General features: G+C 41.2%; 1 protein-coding gene across 9 annotated transcripts in view; it reads left to right on the top strand.

Annotated features, from left to right (window-relative positions):
• ARHGAP21 (Rho GTPase activating protein 21) overlaps positions 1 to 21,337 on the top strand; it is a 138,240-nt gene that overhangs the window by 58,965 nt on the left and 57,938 nt on the right. For all 9 annotated transcript variants that reach the window (XM_075587599.1, XM_075587598.1, XM_075587602.1 and 6 more), the window contains exon 4: positions 18,379 to 18,471. In XM_075587599.1, coding sequence (XP_075443714.1) covers positions 18,379 to 18,471 — 93 coding nt within the window. The remainder of the gene's footprint in view (positions 1 to 18,378; positions 18,472 to 21,337) is intronic.

Raw genomic sequence — 21,337 nt, 5'->3', positions numbered from 1 at the left:
TTTAGAGTAGAATGTTTTTCATTCAGGTGATTTATTACTATAAATTGATTTTCTGTAGGTGTTGCTACACACTTACCTTTATTTTTCATGTTACCATTGTTACTGCTATGACCACACCTACCACTATCTTTATATAGAGCCTTCAAGAAGTGTTGAATGCCGAAATCCTGCCCACAATTGATGTTGATATTTCAACATGATCCTTCGATAATATAGTGCTTCAGCTCTGGGGACCCCCGGGCACCTGCTATTCTTAGTTTTAGCTGCCGGTGCACTTTCTAGTTTTCTTTAACGATGGTACCGGTGGCCATCCAGTAGGAAGTTGTAAAGTCCTTTGTTGCCGTTCCTTATTGGGCCACAATTTAGCCATTTTGTTTCTCCAGGATAAGGCTGAAAGACCGGCTGGTAAACTTTTTTTTTTTTCTCCCCTCTTTTTGGCTTTCGTGAGGATCAACGGAAGAAACACTTTGACTTCATATTCCTGGTGCTGCTCCTCTGTGTGTATTGAGTTCTTTTGTTGGAGAAGGTTAAATGATCTTGTTTAATAGAACGTGTAGTAACTGGTGGCAATAGGGCTGAAAGTACAATAAGTACAATAAATGGATACAAAAGGAAACTTGTAGCGTAGGGTATGCACCGTTGATGAAAATCGCTACTAAAAGGAAGGATTTTATTTAATTTTTGTGATACGTTAATGTTTGAGGTCATTTTTGTTTTACAGCTGCTTCTCTCTTGTGCATCCCTGTCTTAGACAGTGAAAATAAAATTGTACGCTCTGATGTGCAGTTATTTTTAAACTCCGGTGATTTAGATAATATTCGTAAAATTATAAAAATTTGGTATTTTTTGTTGCAAATTCAAACTGCAGCGAAAAACTTTGCCCATCACTATAGACACTATAGACTTCATCTGTAACTACAAGGCCTTGTTCCTTAATTGTGATTGATCATGTGAACATAACTCCTATTTGTAGAAAAACACTGTTTGCCCCCTTCAGTTAGCGAATAGAGAAGCGTAACGAACCCTGCTGCTTGGGATTAACGATTGCATAAATGTAGGTGTACATTACATACAGAACACTCCAAACCCTTGGACATAATGGATTTCTGAGAGACAGAACCTCAAACTGCAGACTTGTGTCCGACATGCGGAACATGTCCTTTTATCTCTCGGTTAAGAAAAGCAACACCATTAATCGAGACAGATCTATATTAAAAAGTCCACTTGCCCGTTAAGTAGCTGAGGACGGTCATAATAATAATAAAAAAAAGTTTTTAAAGCAACCATTTTTGTTGCATGATGTATCACTTTCTTAGGAGGAAGAATTATGTACATCTCGTTACTGGTTTAAAAAAAAATAGTTTTCGAATACAGTACATTTTTGAGATGTCACGTTATTTAGTTTCTATGTAAGTGTTAGACTAGTTAGCACATGGCTTTCTCCTTTGAGTGCGGATATAGATGTTTTTGTCTAGTTTAACAGCTGTTTCTGCTTTTTAACATGTGTTTAGTAAATGATTGTTTTATATAATATTGTTTGGGCTGTTTGCAATGTGTCTACTGGGGAGGAGATGCATCATTAGGTAATGGCTTGGGCCATTCTTACATTGCATGGAAAATACCAACAGATGCTGCTTGACTTACATTTTTGGAAGTGAAGAGACATCTAGTGGTTATTTAGATACGTACAGGTTATTGATTTAACCTGGACATTTGATTTATTTATTTTTTTGTGGTGGTTGCAAATATGATATATTCTAAACATATGCTGAACCTGTCCTCAAAATTATTGCAATTTCTTCCATTCACGAGGATGGCCTGGCCAAGACCATTCTGAAATATAAAGAAATATTCTCTGCCACGGAGCTTTAGATTATTCATTACAAAAATATTAAATGCACCATATGGTGCTTCATTCCTCACACCCTATTTTAATTGCTGCTTTGAGAACAAGCACTATAAAGTTTAAACTTTAGATGTACTTAAGTTTTCCAGCTGAAAAAGCAAATGGTTGTTCGTTATGATTTTATTGGCCAACTGTTGCTTGAATATGCAAACTTTAAGGGTCTCTTCCCAGGCAGGAGTCCAGCATCCGTAGTGTACAAGATGTAGAGAGTCCTATGTGGGACTTATCGACCAGCCTGCCGACAGCAGCTCCCTGTGGCCCTAAAGTCATGACCCTGGCCCCTCAGTTGTTGAGCAGGGTTCAGTAGTTGCTATGTACCTTTAAGCCCATTAGAGGAAGTAACCCGCCCTGGAAGTTGGGCTTGACTTCCGGTTGGCTGGGCCCCTTTCCACCGCCAGGCATGAGTGGCCCTGCTGATCAATGTCGTGGTCTTCCTTTGGAAGGATTATCAAAATGTTACTTATTTATTTTTTTACTTTTTCTTTACTTTTGTAAAGGAAAGTCCTTCACAACTGCATTTTAGGAATAAGCAATACATTTGCAGTCATACGAGAGTATACATTACTTATAGTTTGTATGGGTGGTAATTCAAATAGACTAGTCTGTATCCATGAGCTGAGGCAGCATAACCAAGTATCCAGAGGAATTGTATGAGAAGGGGAATCGGGAATAAAAGATTAAGGAGATAATGGCCAGTAGGGCACGGATCTTGATGGTAACATAATTGGTTTACAAACCATGAAAGAGAAAAACATCCATCTACATAAAAGTTCTGTTATGTCTGCGAAAGCACGAACAATTTTATGGGGAAGCAGGAGTTAAATCATTTGTTATCGTGGAAATATTAAGCGTTCTAAAAATGACTTTTTTAGATGGCTGCCTCATTATTTTGATACTGTTGATCATGCTATCCTGCTTAACAAACTCCAGAGCTCTGGAATAGGGAAGCATGCTTTAAACTGGTTTCAGTCTTACTTATCAGGTAGATCCCAACATGTGTCCATCTCTGGCTCTAACTCTAACCCCCTGGATATCACCTGTGGCGTCCCGCAAGGCTCTGTTCTGGGGGCCCTACTCTTCTCAGTGTTCATCAATGATCTTCCCACAGCTTGTCAGGAAGCCTCAATACACATGTATGCAGATGACACAATCCTATATGCACACAGCCATAGCCTCTCTGACCTTCAACACATACTTCAGTCTGACTTTTTCAGACTCGAAAACTGGATTTCCCAAAACAAACTGTTTTTAAACACTGAAAAGACTGTAACAATGGTATTTGGGACCAAGACTAAATTTTTAAAGCTTCCAGCGACTGAGCTCCAGATTAGAACCAATGCTAACACCACCCTAACTCCTGTTACAAGTTTTAAATACCTGGACATATGGTTTGACTCCCACTTAACATTCGGGATGCACATTGATACCCTGACAACCAAGACCTATGCCAAACTAGGGGTACTTTACAGGAACAAATCCTCCCTAAGTCTCCTGGTCAGAAAACGTATCGCACAGCAGATGCTAATGCCAATTATTGACTATGGAGACATAGTATATGGCTCGGCACCTCAAACCCACCTTAGCAAACTTGACACCCTCTACAATTCAATTTGTCGTTTTGTTCTCCAATGCAACTACAACACACATCACTGCGAAATGCTCAAAGAACTAGATTGGTCATCACTCGAGTCTAGGCGCAAAGTTCACCTTTCCTGTCTTGCCTTCAAATTCTTTAAGCAAGCTACCCAGCTACCTGAACAAGCTCCTCACCCCTACCACCTGCAGCACTTATCACCTGAGATCAGACTCCAAAAGACTGTTCATGGTCCCAAGGCTCAACAAAGTATCCGGCCGCTCCTCCTTCTCTTACCGTGCACCCCAAAACTGGAACAACCTACCAGAGACTCTCTCATCCACCACCAGTTTAAGTTCTTTCAAATCTAAGGCTGTCTCACATTTTAATCCGGTCTGTAACTGTTTCATACGCCAATAATATATATTATCTTTAACTGTGCACGCAATGTCTTGTATATAATGTATACCCTGCTCATTTATGTAACTGTATTTGTAAACATGTATTTGTCATCATAACTCTGTGCCCATGGCATACTTGAAAACGAGAGGTAACTCTCAATGTATTACTTCTTGGTAAAACATTTTATAAATAAATAAATTAGGCATTGCTGTGCTTCGTTATGCATTGAAGGCCTGTGCTTTAAAAGGGCAATCCCACCCAGAGTGTAAAATAATCCAAATATTAAATAATTTATTTGTATAATCTGCTTCCTCGATGTAACAATGTTACGTATTTGTATCCTCTGATAAATTGACACGAGTCCCTTTTCTCTGTCCCCTGAACTCGAGCATATTAGCTATCTATATCGACCTAATAAAAAATAAAGACAAATTCAGCGCTAATCTAAAGTGAACTATCACTATACATGCAAATGTGTGATAATCCACGGTTGAACAGAAAATATAGAAAGTGTATCTTTATGTAAAAACTTTCATATACTGTAATACTGTGTACACATTGTTTAAAAAAAATAAAAAAATATTTATCTATATATCCTGATCTGTATATTCGTATACAATGTTGTATGTGTGAATCATACAGTGAAAATAGAAACTCTCTAAATTTCTTAGTGGAATAAGCATTTAAAAATTATAGCATGGAAATTCAAAGAAACGGTCCCACAATCTTTTATCATTAAATAATTGAAAAACAAAAAAAAAGATTTGGTTACCACAGATACCTGTTGATCCGATTTTGTCCAAGTTGTAAAGAAAAATCGCTACTTGGATCAATGAGACGTTGTGATCAAGCCCTTCAATATAAAAAAAATGGTATTTTTGACCAAAGGTGCTGGTATTACGATCAAACCAAGTTTGGAGAAGGAATCATTAGTACAACAGTGGCCACCAACAGGTCAGGTTTTAAGGCTATTCCTGCTTCAGCAGAAGGAGTTCAGTCAATGATTGAGCCACCTGTGCTGAAACAGGGATAGCCTTAAAACCTGACCTGTTGGTGGCCCTTGAGGACTAGAGTTGGCCACCCCTGCACTGGTGATTCCTCTGCTGCCTCTCTCACCGACACATCCAGATGATCCCATCTAAAAAGATAGAGGTGCACGTGGCTCTATAGCGTAAAATCTTATTTATTTCTCAGATATACAAGATCCGTTGTACTCGCAAACAAATTAAAAGAAAGAGCTGGTCACAATCGCAATGGAAGGGGGGGAAATATGCAGGAAATATGCAGGTGCTCAGGATTCGGGCGAATGAGTTTCCACACTTGTGGCTCCCTCCTGGCTCGTTCCTTCGTGAGACAATGGCGTTCTGACGACATCCAACACGTTTTGTCATGTACACTTCTTCAGGAAATGTCTACAGTTTTGAATATACAGCTATTTATAGGGGGTTTCTTTGGAGACTTGGTAAATAACAAGGGTCTGTCTTGAAAGAACCTACACTCAATTTATATTTTTTTGCACTAGTGATGGCATTATAATTACTATACAGACAACGGACAAAACAAACTATTGAGGACTAACCGTTTTATTACAGACACATTATAAAAACCCACCATTGTTTAACATGGAAAAGTTCAGTTTAAAAATGATTTACAAATACTTTTTCATATACTTGGTCCTCTTTATTTTTTTACCTTCTAGAGTGGCCAGCCCGATCTAAACACAAGTGGAGCTCTCTCCACTTCTGTTTCTTGTACCGGGGAAACTGACACCTTCTCGGTGACGGGGGTTCGGCAGCACCAGAGTGCCCATGCAGTGTGATCGCTCCTGCAGCTATTTGATGATATCATCCCTCCAGGAGCGATCACACGACGTGGACTCGGTGGCACTCTGGTGCTGTCGAAACCCCCGTCACTGAGGAGGTGTCTGTCAGCTAGCTACATTTAACCTATTAAGCCTGCCGCTTTGTTTAGTTCATGTTTGTACTAGGATGGACTGCCCGGTGAACATATTATGGGGTACATTCTATATCTGCCAAAGCAGCCGTTCAGGCCGTTTTCAACAGACAATTCCCGTTGTATTTATATAGCGCCAACCATGTATTCATCGCTTTACAACATTACAATATTACAATACAAGGTAAATACATTACCAACAATGAGGATACGTGCAACAGGTAAATGACAACCTAAGGCAAAGGGAGACCCTGCCCCAAAGAGCTTACAATCAGTGGTAAAAGTGCATTATTAAGTGTTGTCAGTGAGGTCAAGTGAACCTGGGGTAGAGGCATGGACAATTTGAGATGCTGCTTTTAGGAGGTGATTTTTTTCCAGATATGGTTTGAATGTGTAACGTGAAGGTGCTTGTTGAATATTGAGTTGAAGAGCGTTCCGTAGGTATTGAGAGAGTAGTGAAAAAGGTTTAAGGCTGGAGAGGTAAAAGGTGCAAAGAGGGAAGACCTCCTTGGGTTGACCGTAAGAGGCAAGAAGGGGTGTAACAGGAGATCAGAGTTTAGGTTTATTGAGGTGCAGAGCCTTTAAAAGAGGAAAATGTTGTAGTTGGTATGGAAATTAATAGGATGCCAGCTGACATGTTTCTAGATACGTGTCTAGAAAAGCAGGAAATGATTTGAGCAGTAACATTTTGAATGTATTGTAAAGAAGTGTGTGGGGCAGGGAGGCTAGATAAAAGAACGCTGCATGAATACGGGAGAGTACGGCATGCATAAGTGTTTTAGTGGTAGGAAGGGGCATATCTTGGCAATGATGCGAAGGACGAAACGGCAAGATTTAGTAACCGTGTTTGTGAGAAGGAAGAAAGGGAGGCATCAAATGTAACCCCCTAGGCAGCATGCTTCTGGAACTGGGTGGATAGTAGGGTTATTGACTAATGGAGATGGGAACAGTGGGACCTGGTTTGGGAGGAAATATGAAAAGTTCAGTCTTAGCCATGTTATGCTTAAGGCGATGAAGGGCTGATGGGCACTCTGTAATTTTTGAGTGGACTGCAGGTGTAATGTCATGTGTAGACAAAATATAGTGGTGTCCAAAGGAGTTAATGAGGTCACACAGCGAGTGTATATACAGTAGAGAGAAGAGTAAGGGGCCTAAAACTGAGCCTTGAGGTACACCTACAGAGTTCCATAGAGGTCAAGGGGGAGTTGGCATTAGAGACACTGAAGGAACTGAGGAGAACCATTAGAGGGCAGTACCACGGATGCCAAGAGAATGAAGAGGGTGGTCAACAGTATCAAAAGCGAAGGAAACTGTCAAAAAGAATCCAAATGGAGTAGTTTCTTTGAAATTTGACCATATAAAGGTCATTGGCTACCTTGGCGTGTGGGGTTTCTGTTGTATATGCTGTGCAGAAGCCTGATTTGATGAGGGTCAAGTAGGTTATAGGAGTGGAGAAAGTGAACTGTTTGAAATGATTAGTTCCAGAAGTATTTAAGCAGGAGTGACACAGGGCAATAGAAAGGCAGGTAGGGTCTAGAGTGGGTGTTCTTACAAATAGCTAAAATAATTGCTTGTTTAAAAAAAAAAAAAAAAAGTGAAAAGTATCAGAAGAAAGAGGAGTTGAAGAGGTTAGTGTGGATGGGGACAATGGTAGAAGCTAGAGGTTTCTGGAGATGGGAGGGAATGAAGTGGTGTTGAGGTGGAAGAGAACAGCAGAAAATACATCTTCCTCTGTAACTGGAGAGGAGTTAAAGGCAGGTGGGAGGATTGGGAATAAAGGATAGAGGGAATTTCTTTGCAGATAGCTTCCACCCTGCACTTGAAATCTGCAACGTGAAAGGCCTTGTCCAGAGTAGAAGCGAGTGCGCTGGCGCTCGAGCGCCGTGACGTCAGGCGCTCCTGTTGATCGGGCGATTCCTGGCCAGCTAGTTGCGCACGTAGGGGTGTGTGCCTGCGACATCCCTTAAGCAGTTCGCCCTCATTGGCTGAGCTGCGCACGTGACCAGGGCAAGCGCAAACAAATACAAAGTGTGTGTGTGTCTGTCTGTGTCCCTGCAATTTACTTTTATTGTTTTGTCGCGCGCGAGCAACCTCTCAGCCTGGACGCGGCCTAAGGGAAGGAGTGAAGTATGTAGCAGGAGGTCAAAAAAGGGTGTCAAATGCTCACCTGTGCTGTTTGCCATGTGCATTGAGGTACTAGCCTCAAGGATTAGAGAGAATCAGGGGATAGAGAGAGTGCCTATAGGAAACAATATATACAAAGTGTCCTTATTCGCGGACGATACCCTACTCTCCCTGACTAACCCAGAAACTTCACTAAAAAACCTATTTGACACATTTGACGAATTCGGCAAACTATCAAACTTCAAAGTGAATCACACTAAATCAGAGGCTATAGGCCTACACATACCTAGAGAAACAGAAAGTGCACTAAAGAAAACATTCCCAATAAAATGGATGCCAGACAAAATTAGATATCTGAGAGTGTACATTACAAGACAATTTGATGACACCTATAGAGCAAACTACTCAAACCTTATCAAAAGCTTGAAAAAAGACCTAGAAGCCTGGTCAAGATACCAGATATCCTGGTCGGGCAAGATTATATCAGTAAAAATGAACTTGTTACCCAGAATACTCTACCTATTCCAAGTGCTTCCAGTAACCGTCCCAATCTATGTAATAAGAGACCTGGGAAAAGAGATAACTAAATTTATCTGGAATGGGAGAAAAACCAGAATCAAGAAAAAATTGATGGTCCTCCCTCTGACCCGGGGAGGCCTGGGTCAACCAGACTTGGCTAAATATTACGAAGCAGCCAGACTAAGCCCACTAATCTATTGGTCCGCAGCCCCAGGAAAAACACTGTGGGTGGACATAGAGGTCGGAAGCTTGGTACGAGGAGCTCGCGTCTCTCCTATGGGCAAATAGGCAGCCAAGCTATAGAAATCATCCAGTCCTACTACACTCCTTGAATATCTGGGACAAAAACTGCAAACACAAGCAGATCTCCTCCATCCCATCGCCCCTATCACCAATCAGATCTAACCCTGAATTCACCCCAGCACATAACTTGAACATTTTTAAACAATGGGACGAGAAAGGACTATCCAAGTTAGGAGACATGCAGAGAGGAGGCAAGATCAAAACATTTATGGGGATAAGATGAGAGGAATACAATATTTCAAGCGCACAAATATTCCCATATATGCAATTGGCCCATTTTGTCTCCTCGATACAGCCAGGAGACACCTGGAAAAGACCACTCACCAATTTTGAGAGTCTATTCCAAAGGGGACACTATAACAGAGGGACGATTGCCAATTTTATTAGACACTATTGAAGCAAAATGAAGGCCAAACAAGCAAAAACATAGCGGACTGGGAACGTGATATTGGGAACCCCTTAGAAGAAGACTGGGAAGAAATATACGAAAGGATAGCTAGGGCTTCTCGGTGCTCAACAATCAGGGAAACAAATCTGAAAGTCCTACACAGATGGTACTATACCCCAGCGCGCCTCCACTCTTATTTTCCCCACTAACTTCCCCTATGTTTTGGCGTAATTGCGGCCAAATAGGCACATTTAAACACATATGGTGGTCCTGCCCTAAGATCCTTTCTTGGGGGTGAATCAGGTGGCTAATAGAAGGGGTAACAGGCCTGGACCTACCCTGGAACATAGAAACAGTGCTCCTACTAAAACCTAACGAGGGCCTAGAGAGAAAAATAGACTATTTGATAACACAGATCCTATCAGCAACCAAAACACTGGAAGCAGAACGATCCCCCCTCTATCACTGAGGTATTACACAAGATAAACTATATAATGACAATGGAGAGACTCACATGCCTGATCCATGACCGGCACCACACCTTTCTGACAACATGGGATCCGTGGGAGACATACATCTGGAAGAATCCAATAAGATCGACGAAATAAGAAAACTATTAATGGGTAAACCGACTTAGCTCTGATTAAGGATGTTTCAAGTGTAATTGAATGTACGCTTAGTGCGAGGAGCGCAGGATGGATGTCACCCTACTACCCCTTCCCTCCACACCCTTTTATTTTATGTACCCACTCCCCACCCCTCCCCCCCTCTCTTTTGTTTTCCCTTTTGTTTTCAGTTTGGAAAAACAATAAAAAATACAAGTTATTAAAAAAAAAGTGTCAAAGACGCATGGGTGGAATTTATACCTTTTTTTATAAGAGGTGCAGTAACTGGCAAGAAAAAACAGCAGACTTAAAGCGGGGCATGAAAGCAATCAGCCAGTGTGTGTCACTTCCTCTGTCCAAAAACAGCCTCAACAGCTTGTTTGGGAGATATAGAATTACCCCCTTAATAATTAAAACCTGTATTAAGTAACTAAGAACTCCACATTTGCGTTCCACTGAAATAGAAAATATTCCCTGATTTCTTATGTTTTAGCTGTAGAGTGAGGCTGCGGTCGCAGTTATCACTGTGACGCACGCCCGGTGGGGGGCGGCGCGTGCACAGCGCTACTCTGCGTTCTGAGGGGAGAGGGAACGTTTGCGACGGGAGGGGGCGTGGCGGTGGGTTTGCGGGGCGTGGCCATGGCGTTCCGCGGCTGGTTCGCCCTCATTGGCGCAAATGCTGATCTCAAATTCCCCTGCCTGCCTGAAAACCTGTCGCGCACCGCTGGGGAAAGGTGCGCGACAAGGTAGGAACTGGGACCGGGCTGACTGGGGGGGGGGGGGAGGGGGAGCATTTTTTTTAAAACTGACATTTTTTATGTATTATAATGTAACGACCATGTTTTATTTCTATAACCATTTACAAAGTCACAGATACTCAATAGTCCTCTGCAGTCATTTAGTGAACCGAGCTGAATCGTTGCCGATTTAATTGGCAACTTGGCTAATTACTTATTGTGTGGATTGTATTAATGCACATATTAAAGAGGTGGGGTGAGGGGGGAATGGCACCCTGGGCTGCTGCTTTATCCAACACCGGCCCCTATTCTGGAGAAATGGCATCACAGCATATTGTATAGGGACCAGAGAGGCATAACAGGCGTTATTATTGGAGTGCTTTCCTGCAGTATCCATTATGCTTTATGCAATGGATAGCTGTACTTATGCAGCTTGGTAAACTTGCTGTGTCTGGTCCCAGGAAGGAATGTATTGGAGAATGCAAACCAGATGCATAGAGATAAGATAAATCAAAGATACCAATTTGTAGGAAAATGGCTACATTTGATCTGAACCCTGTAAAAAAATTAGTGACATTAATTACATTGGATTTGCGATTATACGACAATCCAATTTTTTGTTTGAATTTATGGAATCTACATGTACCTGAAACAGGTGTTCCTTCAAAGAGGACACTAAAAAAGCTACAGGTGAAAACAGACACCCTATTGTACAAGATTGTGAAGAAATGTTTAAAAAATAAAAAACTGATCATTCAGGGGGAACTGCTCCTCTAAAGACCCTGAGGAATGCTGACTTAATCTTTCCTCGCACTATTACCAAACACTAACATAGGTTGTACTGCCCAAATATTTTCCTTCCACTTTGTAACTAGGCCAACTACGTAACAAGATTTCCAACCTTGTATGTTTTGGATATGGTATCATTCTCCGTAGCTGAGAAATCTATTGAAATTGGATACTGGTTAGCTAACAACTTTTGCCTACCGAAGCATAAGACTCAATTTACCATATAAAATTACAGCAAAACAGGCTTTGCAGATGAGAGCATGGGGTTGAATAAAGAACAGTTATGTCTCCAAACTGAACTTTTATTAAATAATTCACCTTTACTCATGGGTTATTTGGCATTTATAATCTTAATAAAAATATTGATACAGTAGTTAACCCAGGGCAATTATTCTTGAAGTAGACTTTTAAAAATGCTTATTTTGTGTGGTACCCACCTGCCGGTTCTACTGACCCACGAATAGCCAGCAGGGGAGAGTCTCTTTATGTTGCTATTTGGAAAGGGTTAGAGCAGGGGTGGCCAACCTTCTTTTTGGGCATGTCAATAAAGGGACGCACATTTTTTGTCATGCCGCTGTCCTAAAGCCCCTCCCCATAATCCGGTTTAAATTAATAACAACTAAACCTAAACTAAACAGCAAACGCAAATAAGGATAATAAAAACATGAAAATGTTCTAAACATTTTTTGAGAGAAGAAAACTTGAAATCCTAATAAATCAAATGAAAGCAATCTTATCAAGTGCCTCCAATGTGATTTCTGAACGTGCATTTCAGGTAAAAGTTTCCCCGATACTAGGATTGATTTTCGGGGTGGTTAAGCGAAGCAGACGGCGCCCACATGAGCGTCTCAATACAGATCTGTACTTATTTTTTATCAATGTTCATTGCCGAAAGTCTGTTCACAAAACAAATATAGGGAATAACTTAAATGTAATTATTAAAATGTATTTTGATTTTAATTGTTGAAGTTATGACTAAGAAACATTTTGGAAATGAACACCACTGTAATTGGTGCCTTGTCATGTTTTTAGTGTAAGATAATAAAACATCAATTTATAGATAAAATGTATACAACACATCAGAAGATTTACAATTGTATTCACCTTCGACTAAACATAAGAGCTAATTTCTAGTACAAACATTGTTTTGTACCATGTTCAAGCTTGAAAACACGGGGGGTGAGCTAAACATACACAACCTGTTAGCTGACGACACGTGACTTTTAAGAGCACTTTGCTGCCACTGTTTGCATGACGTTACCCTAAGTTAACATCACAATAATGGGAACACTATCCACTAAAGGGAAGAACATAACAGTGAGCCATGTTTTCTCCGGTAAAATACATGGCGTTAACTTAAATGAAGGTTGGTCGCATCGTCCCCTGTGCACTGAGGCCTGTTAGGGTTAACGCTGGGACTTGTATTGTATTGTATGTCTTTATTTATATAGCGCCATAAATGTACATAGCGCTTCACAGTAGTAATACATATCATATAAATAACAAATAATATAAATAACAGATCATGGGAATAAGTGCTTCAGACATACTGTAAAAGTAACATTAAGGAAGGAGTCCCTGCTCCCCGAGGAGCTTACAATCTAATTGGTAGGTAGGGAGAACGTACAGAGACAGTAGGAGGGAATACTAGTAAGTGCGTCTGCAGGGGGCCAAGCTTTAAGTGTCATGTGTCCATGATTATCCAGTGCTACTCAAATGCTTCTTTAAGCAGATGTGTCTTAAGGTGAGCCTTAAAGGTGGATAGCGAGGGGGCTAGTCAGGTATTGAGGGGAAGGGCATTCCAGAGGTGTGGGGCAGAAAGTGAGAAAGGTTTAAGGCGGGAGAGAGCTTTAGATACAAAGGGGGTAGAAAGAAGACATCCTTGAGAAGAACTCAAGAGTCGGGATGGTGCACAACGAGAAATTAGGGCTGAGATGTAAGAAGTGGCAGAAGAATGTAAAGCTTTAAAAGTGAGCAGGAGAATTGAGTGTGAGATACGTGATTTAATCGGAAGCCAGGAGAGGGATTTCAGGAGGGGAGATGCGGAGACAGATTTAGGAAAGAGTAGAGTGATTCTGGCAGCAGCGTTTAGGATAGATTGTAGGGGAGACAGGTGAGAGGTAGGAAGGCCTGACAGCAGGAGTTTGCAGTAATCGAGACGTGAGAGAATGAGGGCCTGAGTCAGAGTTTTAGCAGTTGAGTAACAGAGGAAAGGGCGTATCTTTGTGATATTGCGGAGGAAAAAGCGACAAGTTTTAGAAACGTTTTGAATATGAGAGGAGAATGAGAGTGAGGAATCAAGTGTAACCCCTAGGCAGCGTGCGTGGGCTACTGGGTGAATGATCGTATTTACAATAGCAATGTGGAAGGAGGTAGTAGGGCCAGGTTTGGGAGGAAGTATAAGGAGCTCGGTTTTTGCCATGTTAAGTTTCAGTCGGCGGATGGCCATCCAGGATGATATTCCAGAGAGGCATTCAGAAACTTGGTCTGTATAGCAGGTGTAAGGTCAAGGGTTGAAAGGTAAATTTGTGTGTTGTCAGCATAGAGGTGATATTTAAACCCAAAAGATGTGATTAGGTCGCCTAGAGAGAGTGTGTAGAGAGAAAAGAGAAGGGGTCCCAGGACAGAGCCCTGGGGTACCCCCACAGAGAGATCAAAAGAGGAGGAGGAGGTGTTAGCAAAAGAGACACTGAAGGTACGATGGGAGAGGTAAGAGGAGATCCAGGATAAAGCTTTGTTCCGAATACCAAGAGTATGGAGAATGTGAAGGAGAAGAGGGTGGTCCACGGTGTCGAATGCTGCAGAGAGGTCGAGTAATATGAGCAGTGTGTAATGACCTCTGTCTTTGGCAGCGTGGAGGTCGTCAGTTATTTTAGTGAGGGCTGTTTCAGTAGAGTGAGCAGTGCGGAAGCCAGATTGTAGAGGGTCTAGGACAGAATAGGTGTTGAGAAAGTGTAGCAATCGAGAGAATACAAGACGTTCAAGGAGTTTGGAGGCAAAAGGCAGGAGGGAGACAGGTCGATAGTTAGGACAGGTAGGGTCAAGCTTGCTGTTTTTGAGTAATGGTATGACTGTTGCATGCTTGAAGGATGATGGAAAGGTACCAGAGTAGAGGGAAGAGTTAAAGATCTGTGTGAGCATAGGGATTATAGAAGGAGCAAGAGGTTTTAGGAGATGGGAGGGAATGGGATCAAGAGGGCAAGTGGTAGAGGGAGAAGAGGAGATCAGCAGTGACACATCCTCCTCCGAGATAGCGGAAAAAGAGTCAAGAAAGGCAGGGGGAGAGTTGGGAAGCATTGTGGGATGGGAGGAGGCAACAGATGGGATGTTCTGCCGTATGGACTCCACCTTTTCCTTAAAGTCAGCAAAGTCCTGAGGTGAGATGGAGGAAGAAGAGGAGGCAGCTGAGGGTGGTCTGAGTAGAGTCAAAGACAGAAAAGAGACGGCGTGGGTTAGACTTGTGTGTACTGATTAGTGATGAAAAGTAGGTTTGTTTAGCTTGAGAGAGGGCAGAGTTGAAACAGGACTTAACGTTATGTTTGCTAAACTTGCAACTACTCCCATCCAGACGATTCAAGATAGCGTAGGGTGCTCAAGTAACTGGATCAGAATAGGAATAAAAAGCTTATGCAGTATCAGCAGAGAACTCCATAATGGGGTGGCTCATTTCAGAGAGAAATATATACATACACATATACAGTCTTGTGCAAAAGTGGCAATTCTTTGGAATAATCTTGAATAAGGAAACTGGTATCCCTTGAAGACCAAAGGTGGGTGAAGTGAATCCACAGTCCTCTTAACCACATTGGGGATGTCTTTCGGAAAATCTTCTGCAAAACTCTGTTTACTCACAATTTCCTTTGTAAGAGCGTGATGCTCTCACCTACTTCAGGAGTCTCTGAGGCGTGACAGCTGCGGGTAGCAGGATCCAGGTATATAGAGAACAAAAAAAGCAGCGCACACCCAAGGAAGCAGGGTCAAAAAGATCAAATTAATTTATTGGAAAAACATAACTAAAAAGGAGGTACAAAGGCTCTCCTACGCGTTTCATACACCAGAGTACCTTATCAAGGAGTAAAAAACTGTTACATTGACATGGCAATGTCTTTTTAGGATAGATGGTGCCCAGACTATATTGAATATGGATTATACTTTTCCATATTACCTTTGTATACCAGTGTATTTAAATGTCCTTATTCTGCATGTTTCATGGTTTATTATAATATATAGAACGATATATGTAAGATTCTGGTTGGGTCCTTAATAGCTAGACTTATTTATTTATTTTACCCTTTTCTAGCCCTTGCCCTTCTCCCTTCCATCCCCTCTTCCCCCTACTTTTCCTGATCTCCCCCTGCCTTCTCTCCCCCCCCCCCCCCCCTCATTTCATTTTCTCCAAGGGAGCCACACTTAATCATCGGTTATTTACTAATTTAAGATAGCAAATATAGAATTATTGTCTTATTCTTTGTCTGTGAAAAATCTTTTTTTGTTTGTTGTTTATTTTTGTTTATTGGGACGGACGCATTTAACATTCTTTCCCTGTATGTTCTCTGCTAATAACATTACAGATTTATATTGGGTCATCATAGATTGGTATACATTACATGGCGCTGGGGGGCTTGCGTGCACTCGCATTTCCATGGTGTCACTGTTGTGAGGCGCAACACGCAAGGGGAGGAGATAGCAGGGATATTCATGACTGCTGCTGCCATAGTGGTTCTGCTTATTGTGGCCTGTTTGTCGCCTGGTGTCGGAGGAGTGGAGGGCGGCGGGGCGCGAGAAACGTGTCACACACTAAGATTTAAAGGAGACTCAGGAAGGGGGTGGTTGTTTTTTTACTCCTTGATAAGGTACTTTGGTGTACGAAACGCGTAGGAGAGACTTTGTACCTCCTTTTTTAGTTATGTTTTCCCAATAAATTAATTTTATCTCTTTGACCCTGCTCCCACGGCTGTGCGCTGCTTTTTTATTTTTTGTTCTCTATATACTTCCCTCCCGATCCTGAAATAGGGCTTATGCAGTGTCTGGGTGGGTGTAAGGTTACAGTTAGGCATTTCAATAACATAGTGTTATTTCCCCTTTACTGTCCACTCCAGCAAAAGCCCGGTTTCAGGATCTGAATAGGAGGAACGTCAAGACTTTCATAAAGCTACTTTGTTGGAAGATGGTAAAACGTTGGGCTACAATAATGTGGTGTTTACCCTATTTAATTGGATGTAGTACGGCTCTCGGTTTTTGCATATAATTAACTTGGTGAATGCGATGTTCATGCCAACGTCGCTTCCGATCCGGTTTTTAGGTGGTCGTGTTATTTTCCCTGAGTTTGGGGGTTGTTTGCCTCCCCTCCTCCCCCACACACTTATCTTAAAGAGCACCCCCACTTCTGACAAGTGATATTTTAAATGTGCTAAAATGTATGATAGTCATTTTGATTTTTTTTTCTTTTAATCGGAAAATAAAATCTTTTTTTATGAACTAATGTCACTATATTTATTCCTGCCACTTCCCTGTCAGAGCGCTATGGCAGGGGTGCGCACATTTTGTGAGGGGGTGGGGGGGGGGTCGTCGTGCTTACAGAGGCCCAGGGCTCTTACCCACAAGATTTACATTGATTGCTGAGGGGGGTGCGCGGGGCCTCTGTAATTGCCTCTTACCTGTTCTCTGGCCACTCCTTATTATGTCCCTATGACGCGACGTCAAATGGCAACTTGACGTCACATTACAACAAGACGCGTTGTCACGACGTCAGATGCGGGAGGCACGTTAGTAGGTTGGAGAGCAGACGGGGGGGTGCAACTTAGTTTGGGCATTCCTGCTCTAAGGCAGGGGGGCAGAAGCTTTTTTTTCCCCCTGCGCCCCACTGCCGGCTGTTCCCCTCTCTCCGCCCCCCTCCACCCCACGTACCTCGGCTCCCGCGGCATGACATCACTTTGCCATCGCAATGCGACACCGCGTTGCCAATGCGATGCTTCTAAGAAGCAAGCCGCCGGAGCCAAGGTAAGTAAAGGTTTATAGAGGCCCTGCAGCTCCCCCGGCACCTAATTTAAGTGCCTTCGGGAAACGTGCGGGGCCTCTGTAAACCCCGCGCCCACTGCAGTCAGTCTCGCTCGCCCCACTTTGTGCACCGCTGCTGTAAGGCATAGCTAGTGACTGTAAAAGCCATCTTAAATAAAATTCAGGCTGTTTGCAGATATTTTTAGAATCGACTTTTAATAATCCATTAAAATACTTCTGGTAATGTTTTTTTTTTTCTTTCTTTTTTTCTTGGTTAATACACCAGTAACCTAGTTTAACTTATTAAAAATATTTCAATGGAGGAAGCAGTTTAGGGGTGTGAACGTGACATTGCTGGGCGTCTCGTGTCATAGGATATCGGTTCTTGCTGGTCACCAAGGCAATGAACGTCAGAGGCGAAGCAGAAAGGCAAAGAGTGTAGGTGGGCAAACGAGATGTCGCTCTGCCTCCCTAAATTGCGGAAGTCGGCATTTAGTGTGGACCGCCAACATAAATTCAGAGCTTGGGGTCATATGTTTATGCATTCTGGCTCTCTGTACCCCTCTTACTTTAAATATACAAGATAAAAAATAAAAATAAGAGTTATTGAGTTTCCTTTGTTTTGTATGTGGGATTTATGACAATCCCATGCATTCATTTTAAACGTTCTCATCAACGTGCGCGCGCGCTCTAGTACCGAGTTCCTCGGTGAGTAGTGTGTTAGAATTTTTTGGAAAGAAATGTATGTTTGTGTGGGGCAGTGCTGGTTGCTATTGAATTTAATATTGTATCTCTGTTCTGGAAAGCTTACAATCTAATTTAGAACAAGCTTAAAAAAAACAAGAGAGCCTCATTTTGCAGACTTCAATACATTGTAGAATTATTTTTATATATCTATTTTTTTAATAGAGAAGATGCAGAATTTAATTTTACACTTTGAAAATTGTTGAACAAAATGTTGGTTTTAATGCAATTTGCCCTAAAGTAATTTTGAATGTCCAAAGAGCTTACATAAAGAAATAAACATGTGGTGCCTTGATGTAAAACTTTTTTTTCCCCTCATGTTTGTGTTCTTTTTGCAGGAAGACCAAGAAACAGACTGGAGCCAATGGATACCATATTTGTAAAACAAGTTAAAGAGGGGGGCCCTGCGGATGGAGCAGGATTATGCACAGGTACTGAATCTTTTTATTTAATATTTACCATTAACCTCTACTGATAATTAACACACACACACGTCGAATATGAAGCAAGAAGTGAAAATATCATTTTCAGTATCAGATAGAGATGCAAGATAAAGATATCTGGCTGACAGAATAGCATAGAGTATTTAAAGATGTGTGGTGGAGATGATCAATTTAGAGAAGATCCTGTAGTAGTGAATACTCTGCTTGGGGCTTGGAAGTCACTTGTGGGTTTCAGGTTTAATGTAACTGTTAAAGGTGCAATACCACGCATGGCCAATATGATCTGAAGACGGCGACGTGTTTTATTAGTTAAAATAGGGTATTAATACCTTTTAAAAAAGAAAAGTGTGTGAAGATTTGATATAATCACACACCTTTCTTTTTTATAAGGTATTAATACCCTATTTTTAACTAATATAAAAAAATATATACACATACATTTCTTTTTAAAATGGTGTGTGTGTGTGTGTGTGTGTGTGTGTGTGTGTGTGTGTGTGTGTGTGTGTGTGTGTGTGTGTACACGCGCACATGCAAGTATATTTAACTTAAACAACATTTTTAATAAATGTCTGTCTGGAAGTCAAGGGTGTCATCTGTCAGTGTCCCCTTTACCAATTTGACGTTCTGGCAACTCCTTTCATTCCATACTGGGATGGACAACGTTCAAAGGAGTCCTAAACTGAGCAACTATCCCAATCAAATGGTTGAGCAGTGCGACAAACTGCTGCTTTGAGAACCTGTAGGAAACTGATAACTACGAGTGGATTTTACCATTTGACCAGGATTTAAAATACAAAGTAAAAGCAATTTGGGGCATGTCCATAGATTTACCCCTGCAAGTTTTACATGTTTAATACTGTATCTAGCCACCCCTACTACCTCTTGCTGAACGAGAAGTGTATGCAACAGTCATCTTCCACTTTGTCAGCAGTATATTTGGGCAAAATCTTTTTGTAAAATTCCTATTTTTACTTTTACATCTTTATCCTGTATGTACTTCAGTAGTTACCAACTGTATTTTGTTCTGTACCACTGACCTAAAAGTGCAATACTTCCTGTATGTCCAGTGGTGAGACCGTTTGTGAACCCCAATGATAATTAAAGAAATTCCATAGATTTTCCATAATAACCTTCTTGAATAAAAAACAGTCTTTTCTTAAATATCCAATAGGGGTTATATTAACCAATTCCATGTCTTTTTGAAACAATGTTTGAATTAGACAAACAATGATTAATGAGTCGGGGTATGTACCAAAATGAAATCCTGGTTTTATCAGCTAAATTAAAGGGGATAATTAGAATCCGATGTTTACATAATTAGGTTGATCTTCAGGGGTGAGTTTGGGAGGCCCCACCCAATGTAAAAACAGCAACTTTGTGAGTTTGGTCTTCACCATACAGGTGTGTGGAAACACATCATGCCATGATCAAAAAAAATCTCTGAAAAGCCGTTATTGATGCTCATCCGTCTTGAAAATGTTACAAAACAATTTCTAAGGATTTGGGATTCTACCAATCCACTGTCAGACAGCTAGTCTACAAATGGAGAACATTCAAGACCACTGTAAGTCTACCCAGGAGCGGTCGTCCTACAAAAATCTCTCCAAGAACAAATTGGCAAATCATCCAGTAAGTCATAAAGAAACACCAGTTAAACATCTAATCTGCAGGTCCCTTTCGCCTTGACTAATGTGAGTGTTCGTGATTCAGCCATCAGAAAAAGACTGAAAAAGTATTGTGTTCATGGAAGCATAGCAAGGAGGAAACCACTGCTCTCAAAAAGAAAATGACTGCCTGTCTGAAGTTCACCAAAGAACATATAGATGATCCACAAGACTTCAGGAACAATGTTCTCTGGACAGACATGTTAAAGGTAGAGCTTTTTGGCCTCCATAAGAAACTTTGTTTGACGAAAACCAAACACTGCGTTAGAACAGAAGAACCTCATTCTAACTGTCGAGCATGGTGGTGGGAGTGTGATGGTTTGGGGCTGCTTTCCTGCCTCAGGAGCTGGACGGTTTGCCATCATTGACACAACCATGAATTCTGCATTGTATCAAAAGTTTCTAGAGGAGAATGTCAGGCCATCCATCTGTGAGCTGAAGCTGGAGCTAAAGTGAAAGTGGGTCATGCAGCAAAACAATGATTCTAAACATAGAATCAGATCTACAAAAGAATGGCTGCAGAAGAAATTCAGCATTTTTTAATGTCTTAGTCAAAGTCTGGCGCTAAACCCCATCGAAATGTTGTGGCAGGACCTGTACATGCAAGGAAGCTCTCAAATGTCACTGAGTTGAAGCAGTTCTGTAAGTATAAATGGGCCAAAATTCCTTAAACTGATGTGAGACTGACCAGCAGTTACAGGAAACGCTTAGTTGAAGTCATTGCTGCTCAAGGGGGTTCTACCAGGTACTGAATGTGAAGGTTCACATACTTTATCACACACGGATAGTGAATGTTGAATCATTGCAGATAAATGAATGTTGAAAAAGTATCATATTTTGACATTTGTTCAGGTTATCTTTATATATTATTAGGACTTTGAATAAGATCTAATAACATTTTAGGTTTGAAATATGTGAAAAATCCTAAAGGGTTCTCAAACTTTCTTGTATGTACATTATTCCCATCAATCGCAACTTTAACAATTAATTTTCAAAACGCAATAGTAAATCAATTTGTAGAATTCTCATCAGTCTATAATTTATACATTACCGATTTTTTTCCCGTGATCTAAACGTAATTTGTCAATTGTGCAATTCCAATATTCCTCAAACCTTGTCTTTATGTAATGAAACTGGTAAGCATTTTTTCACTGGTTAATCTGTGCTCATTTGAATTGAGCAGCAGTGAA

Source organism: Ascaphus truei, chromosome 2 (assembly GCF_040206685.1).
Source record: "Ascaphus truei isolate aAscTru1 chromosome 2, aAscTru1.hap1, whole genome shotgun sequence".
NCBI classification, from domain to species: domain Eukaryota; kingdom Metazoa; phylum Chordata; class Amphibia; order Anura; family Ascaphidae; genus Ascaphus; species Ascaphus truei.
This window is presented reverse-complemented; position numbering and strand designations above follow the sequence as displayed.